Source organism: Hydractinia symbiolongicarpus, chromosome 4 (assembly GCF_029227915.1).
Source record: "Hydractinia symbiolongicarpus strain clone_291-10 chromosome 4, HSymV2.1, whole genome shotgun sequence".
Classification (NCBI taxonomy): domain Eukaryota; kingdom Metazoa; phylum Cnidaria; class Hydrozoa; order Anthoathecata; family Hydractiniidae; genus Hydractinia; species Hydractinia symbiolongicarpus.
Genome location: NC_079878.1, coordinates 5,899,283 through 5,906,649, shown reverse-complemented (window position 1 = coordinate 5,906,649; position 7,367 = coordinate 5,899,283). Strand labels below are relative to the sequence as shown.

At 32.5% G+C, this 7,367-nt stretch overlaps 2 protein-coding genes across 2 annotated transcripts in view; one reads left to right on the top strand and one right to left on the bottom strand.

Moving 5' to 3' along the window:
- The first annotated feature begins 1 nt into the window (after position 1).
- The window catches only part of LOC130640945 (5'-3' exoribonuclease 1-like), a 39,534-nt gene continuing 32,168 nt past the window's right edge, over positions 2-7,367 (top strand). The window contains exon 1 of the mRNA XM_057447564.1: positions 2-11. The gene's annotated coding sequence lies outside the window, so the exon portion shown is untranslated. The remainder of the gene's footprint in view (positions 12-7,367) is intronic.
- LOC130640947 (ski-like protein) lies at positions 2,921-6,813 on the bottom strand. The gene is made up of 4 exons (XM_057447567.1): positions 5,047-6,813; positions 4,601-4,944; positions 4,303-4,416; positions 2,921-3,947 (listed from the first exon to the last, which is right to left on the bottom strand). The coding sequence occupies exons 1-3, from the start codon at positions 6,664-6,666 to the stop codon at positions 4,308-4,310; spliced, it is 2,073 nt and encodes a 690-aa protein (XP_057303550.1). The 5' UTR covers positions 6,667-6,813; the 3' UTR covers positions 2,921-3,947; positions 4,303-4,307.

The following is a 7,367-nucleotide window of genomic DNA, read 5'->3' as shown; positions in this document are numbered from 1 at the left end:
GCCTGAGTTTATGTATAAGAAAAGAACAAATATAAATTTGGAAAGAAATTATTGTGAATGAAAACAACTAAACGTTTCATTAGCTTATTTATTTTGTGCAATGTTATTATTTCTGCGCCCTTTAAATATATACAAATTGAGACAAAAGGAACAACAAAGGAGGTCTTTAGAAAATTTATTTTGTACATTTCGTGTTATTTTTTAAACATTTTTTTTATCTATGCAGTGCTCACTCGAGTGACTACTGGCTAGATTTTTTTCACATTTTTCAAGTTAAACAAAAATAGTACCACTATTCTAAAACCTTGTTGTTCGTTGGAATTAAGCTTGCGCAAAGTAACTATAGGCGAGTTCGCTAAGATGCCCACAACAAAATACTCAAAGAGGATTAGTTCTTGCGGATTTATTCCGCTTACGGAGAAAAAAGTAGTTCTATAACTGTCAAAGCATTGAATTTGCATGTATAATTAAACGACCGCTTTAGTTGATTCAATGGAAAGTTGCTAATTGAAAGTCAACCTCTTCCCCGTGTTCTTTTTTCTCCTGAAAAGGTTGGATTACTAAGTTAAAATTTCGCTTTGATGGCCTTAAAAAAGGTTCTTTTTTGCATATATTCAGCCTGGAATTTTTATTATTTTGTTCTTGGGCATTTTTTTTTTTTTTTTACAGTGCGAACTAAATATAACTACAAGTTCCGCCTCCTTATTCTGATAAAATTCTTCTGAAAAACAGTGTATAAAAGTGTATTGAAGGTGGTAGATAAAGAATAACGCAACTTCATAAATCAGAATTTACAACATGACATGAGGAATTTCAGCCGTAATTACTTTGACTTCCCCATGTCATATTTTTGTGCATATTTTACATAACGTTTCGCATGACTTATTTTAATACTGTCCACTGTGTAGTATGCAAATATACGTGTCTTGTAAATTCGGCGTCTCCTTATATGGTGTTTACCCTCTCTTCAGATCTTGTGGTGATTTATTATTAACGAGGTGCTGTGGCGGTAATTACACTTCAAAACAATATAAGTTAACTATGCAGAGCCTCAATTTACATAATGAATGAGCAGATGGACGCTAATTAGTTGCCATAGTTACAACCAGCGCCATTATGCAACAATTTTGCATATATTTACGTGCGTTGCCTCCATTTTAAATGAAAAACGTGAAATATTTAGCAATATTGATGTCGCAGAGGAAGACAGTTTATTATAAATTATTTCATTTTCTATTATAAACGTATACATTATTCAAATACTTTTTTTAAATCACAAAAAATCTTGACCGAAGCCGATATATAACAAATCGGTACTCATTGATCAAATTTTCTTTCTTTGTTAACAATTTAATAGAAACATGAGAATGGCTGAATGTGAAACGTCTTATAGTACAATAAAAAAGAAAGCCTTCTAATGTACATAATAATAAAAAAAACTTGGTTTTATTATCATACGTACATAAATGTCAGATTCTTACAATAGTATAAAAACTTCCTTGTATTCTTGTGAAACTAAACAACCGAGTTTCAACGTCTCGCGTTCCTTCAAAGAACCGAGAAACGGGAGTTAACTATAAGGAGGCAATTCTTGTCTCGATTATTATTACTATGAAAAAGTGAGTTGAGCACAGACACTACACCGTTATTTTAGTACGTGACGAATTTTTTAGAAGTCTGGGTCTAACAATTTCTTTAAATCATCATGCAAAAAACCGCATTGAATTGGTTATCGAAATGTGGTTTTTTTTGTTAATTAACCAGCTGACGGTGAATGTTATTGACACAAAATTTCTTCTTAATCTCTTATTAATTTACCATTTAGTATCGATGTAGGGGGATTTTTCAGCAAATCCAGGCTAAGTAGCTGCTTCTATCTCTCGTTAAAATATCTAAAATATATCAGATTCGTCGCCACTGGGACAGGGGGTGGTCTATAGTTCATATGTGTTATATATTGTCAAAAATTTTATTCCAATGCATGCAAAAGTGAACAAAACAAACAAAAATTTGAAGTTTTCCCCTTATATTAAAAAGGGCGTTCAAAATTATATATAGATAGTATTTATACTTTTCATGTTATCTATAAATTTATACGTGCATCAACCTTGTTCCCAGGGCCTTTTTGCTCGCCATCTTTGATATCAAAAAGCAAGAAAGGTCTATCGAACGAAGTTGACTTTGCATAAGGAAATGCTATACAACTTCATGATCGTTTCTACATCATTTTCCTGAATCCAACCTTAATATAGCCTAAAATATTCACATAAAGATTAAATTCTTAAAAAAACCATAAGAATGGAACAAAAAGTTCAAAAGAAAAGCGTTTTCTTTCAAGAGATAAAAAAACAGTGGTTAAAATGTATCCGAGTAATTAAAAAACAGTACGATAGTATATTAACGGCCTAAACATCACTGAACAACTAATACGCTAAACTTAGCGGGATAAAGAAGGTCAAGAGTTACTTTAACACAAAACAAATAAAACAAACAAACACAGCGAAGGAGAGCATACATAGGAAAATCGATAAAAGCCACGACACGGTAAAAAAAGTTTTGCTTCTGACTCCTTAAAAACTATTGAAATGAGAAAACAATTAGTCCAAAGGATTTTTAATTTACGTGATAGCGTCAGACTTCAAAGACATGATAACATTTCTTACGAAATTACTTGCGTTTGAAACAACAATAGCAATAACGCATATAAACGAGGTGTGAAATTACTGCATCCTGTGAACACTAATCATACCGAAATAATTAAATTCATAATTTAATAAGCCTTTTATGAATATTATTATAGCTACTGTCGCACCCTTTGTGAGTTTGAAATTATGCTAAGTGCAGGACGCTTTTATATCACGTTATCACTTAACAACAAAAATAACTGGGCAATCAAAACAGAATTGAATATGAGACAACATTTACATAAGAGCTGCTCATATCTCTTCAAATAGAAAAATATCAACAAGATAACAGATAATGTACATATAATTTTTCTCTCTTAAAACCTGATATATATATATATATACTATATATACTATACTACACATATTTTATTGTTTATGGTCACGACATAAATGATTCTTATAAAAAATACCTCCCACCAGGAAAACAAAAATAGCTATGATGTGAACATGTATTCAAGTTAGATGTAATCTGTCATTTCTATCACAACCAATTACGTTTCCGAAATAAACAAAGATCGGATACTTTTTACGTATTTAGACTGGTTAAATATTCCTTAAAGACATTCAATAAAAAAATTATAACAATTAATTACAAGAATTAAAAAAGCTTTTGTTCCATCCCTTTGCGAAAAGATTTAAAAAAGAGAGCATATGGCTATTTCCTTCTAAAAAAGTCTTTATGTCTGGGCAGTTTGTCTCACAAAGCAGACTACAAATAAATAAAGTGATTAGTTAATTGAGGTTGTTCAAAACTTAATTAACCCTCCTCCGTTGAGGATTTACACAAACTCGTGGGAAGGTCGTTTGATGGATTAACTGAAAGCAGTCAGAGGGAGATCTCCCCAACACAAGGTCTATTGAAAAGAATTTTAATCATGTTGATAAGAAGAAAAAATAAGTGATTGAATTTGTCAGTGATAGCAACAGCAAACCTCCAGCTGTTTTGATCAATAGGTAAAAAAATCTCGGTAGAATAAAAGAAAAACTCAACTAATCCTTACATTTTTTTATTCATTCTAAAAATAATGAAGACGTTCCCAAAAAAAGAAATATGAGCCTGAAATATGAAGTCTCTTTTTTACAGATTTCAAAGTTTAATTGGTTAAGTCTAATTCTAATTCTAATTTGTACAGTTAAGTCAGGTTAAAATAAAATTGTTCTTATTTTATCTACTATGTATTATATATGTTTGTTACAATAAAATCAACAGGAACAGGAAGAACGATGTTCCACTTCGTACAACCGGGTAAAACTGTGTACCTAAAACAAAAACAAAACATAAATAAGATAAACACTAAAGCATAAAATTTTCTTTTGATCAAGATGTGGTTGGTTTATTTTTTTTCAAAATGTGTTTGTTTAGGCTTTATGCACATTACAGGGGTTTTTAGAAAAGTGGGTGTCAAACTTTCACATTGTTTACATCTTTAACACTAAGTAATTCACAAATATTTATACAGTGTCAAAAAAGTTAAAAAAAAGGTCCATCAATAAAGTATGTGTGCGCTATCTTTAAACTTTCCTGACCCTTTCCCTTTGTGTACACTCAACTCCAGCTCCCTCTCTTCCATGCACACATGATTCATAAATCCCCACAAATATGAAAACTTCTGACCTTATCTAGTCCTCCACTTCTATGTCACTATTTTCATCGTCTTTCGATGATCTGCTAGTATTTAAAGAATTGAGCTTTCTTGATTTGCTGACAGGACTCAGCAGACCGTTCTCCCTGAAAAAAAGTATTTATATTTTTTAAACAGTAAATATACAATCCTACAACAAAATCTCATTTTCTTTATTAAGGATCCAGCATAAAAATTTTTAGGATAAATTAGGAGTTTTAGATAATCAAGATTTTAGGGGATTTTGATGTTCCAGCTGTTTGAAAAAACTGTTCATTAATAATTGATTACTTTTTCATTTGGTCTTGTGGTGTGTCCGAAGGCCATGTTGCTGAATGAGTGCTTTTAACATCACTTTGTGTTTCTCTTCTGTCATCATTATCATCATCATCAGAAAACTGTTTAGCCATTGTAGGATATGGGGTCCACTTGTCCATGCTACTCCGTCTTTGACTCATGTGCCAATCTAACTGCTTCTGTAAATTTTCACGTTCAATAGAACTCTGCTGTAACTGTGCTTTCAATAAGGCTTTTTCTTTCTGCAATGTTCCTAATTCTGATGGGTCTCCCATTGATTTGCGATTACTAACTTCTCGTGATAACTCCCATCTCATTTGATTAAACATTGATATGTTCTAAAAAGAATGAATATTCAAATAGATAAGAGTTGATTTATTAAATAAAAGTATATACATATATACATAATAATTTGTGAACAGTAAACATTTGTAACTCACCTTCTGTCGGTCACGATGTAATGTCTCCAATTCTTGTTCAATGTGGACCTTAGTTTCTCTTGCATCATTTAGTTTCTTTTGACTTTCCATTTTAACTAAATGCAACTCCGTTTGTAGGCGTTGATTACTTATTGAAATTTCACGAATTTTTTCATCTTGAGATATATTTAACCGTTTTAACTCAAGAGAGAGAATATGAGCTAAATCTCTAGTAGTTGTTGTCAATATCATGTCTTTTGATGTGAAGTTTTTGATGACATTCTCGAAAGATAATTCCAAATTATCAATATCATGAGTTTTACATTGGTCACATGAACAAGTGTTAGGTTCGAGTTTAGGTTTGACATCCTCACAAGTCCTTTCATTCCCTTTACGTGATGTCATATTAAGTGCTGAACTGGAATGCGAGGCATTCTTACATTGCTGGCAGTTCATATACATTGGTGCTGTCGGACAACACGAACAACCAGAATGTCCTGAGTAGAGTCCACTACTGTTAGAAAATGGGTGAATTCTATTGCCTCCTGCTTCATTTTTAGAACTTGGAAACAAGAAATGACTACTTTGGTGATGTGAACTTTCTCCCCTCTTGGAGACCAATGACCTACTAAGGTTCGGTGACCATGGCCGGAAGGCTGATCCAGTTTCCTTATGCCCAGTTTCTTGGTATTTTGATGCAGATTCAAGCCTTGCTTCTTGGTTACGTAAGTGTTCAATTGGTGAAATCATGGCCTTTTTGTGATCAGGTGAATTAATATAAGCAACAAAATCTGCATCTTGATTTTGATCAATATTAGTGTATTTAATTTTTGGTTGTGTTGAATCAAATTTATGTTTTATATTGTCCCAAAATGCTAAGAGTTCTCTGCTAGCTTTTTGTTCAACAAGCATAATATAACATCTCCATCGAGACGAATCAAATCCCCAGTGACATGTGTGAACTTCATCAAACGACGTATGATTATGTGATACAAACTTTCTCGGAGTGAAGAGTCCATTGCACTCAGTGCATCGAATGCACAGAGAATTAGCTTCAATGTACAATTCAGGGTCAAACACACCAATACAACCACCAAAACATTCGTGGTATACTTCAAAGGACATTGGACCTCTTATGTTTACTTCAGCTTTTTGAGCCATATGAGCTTGCAATGCTCCACATAACCTAAATGCATCACTTTTGGTGATCAAATTGCTCGATGTAGTAGTCCAAGGCAAAACATTGTGATATTTTAATTCATCCATTTGTTTCTGTGAGCATTTTGATGTGAATATTAACAGATTGTCCCTTTTCTTAAAAATCTCATGAACATGTATATCTTTTAGTACTGTTTGGACCAGTTCACTAAAGCATATTCGCCTTTCTCCACCAACATTAAAACTGTAAACAGTGTGTCCATCGAGATTTGTTGATCTCAAACGCGATTCCTCTTCCAGTGGTTCCAAGTTTTTAAAAGCATTTTTTTCGTGAATATGTTTGGGCACAGGTTTAACATCTGCTTTTAATGCGACTGGGCCTCTGATTGAGTCTCGCGAAGCTCGCATATATTTTTGCAATATTAAGTCCAGTAAAGGGTCTTTAGCCTTCATCTGAAAAACACGGTCCTCAGCAGCCATCATCGAATATTAAATTTCAAACACGATTTTCTTTCTTGAAACTATATTTTGTCTACTAATTCCCTATTTTTTTACAACTAAAATTAAATCCAAAACATTTATACAGCATATGATAGAAACAATAAAGATAGATTCCTGCTCCTTTTGCACCTTAAAACTATGCAGACTGGCCAGACTACATGGCGGCTATCTGACTAGACAACAAGAACCCGTTCGGCTCGTTCATGTGATCAGTTAAAAATAATTTTTTTCACGCAAACACATACATAATACATTTTATTATTAACATTTCTTACTCGTGAACGACAAAAAAAGTATGATATACATATATTCTGGTAATTCTTCTTCATATCAAGACGTGAAGATTTCGATTATTATTAAAACAACTCGCTCCTGGGAAATTTCATAACGCGTGTATGTCTACTCCAGAAATGTCTTGACCGCAGGGTCTATTTACCATTTCCGGGGGTACAATAATAAAACATTTAGTTTTTAGCAAACATTTTAAAATAAAATCAACTAATATTTTCCAACTATAAAATATGTTACATATTTTATTGTCGTCTTTAATAAAGTTTTAAACTCTTTCGCGTTAGAAAAAATGAAAAATTAACTTTTTATTAGTGTATTTACCCCCGTATTTTAGTAGACTCGTAATCGCACAGGCGTGAAATATTATTCATTTCAAACAAAAGGCAGACGAA

Coding starts and splice junctions, on each gene's coding strand:
- LOC130640947 (XM_057447567.1), bottom strand. CDS start 6,666: ATGATGGCTGCTGAGGACCGTGTTTTTCAGATGAAGGCTAAAGACCCT. Junction 4,945..5,046: donor TACATCGTGACCGACAGAAG/GTGAGTTACAAA, acceptor CATTCTTTTTAG/AACATATCAATGTTTAATCA. Junction 4,417..4,600: donor CCACAAGACCAAATGAAAAA/GTAATCAATTAT, acceptor ACTTTTTTTCAG/GGAGAACGGTCTGCTGAGTC.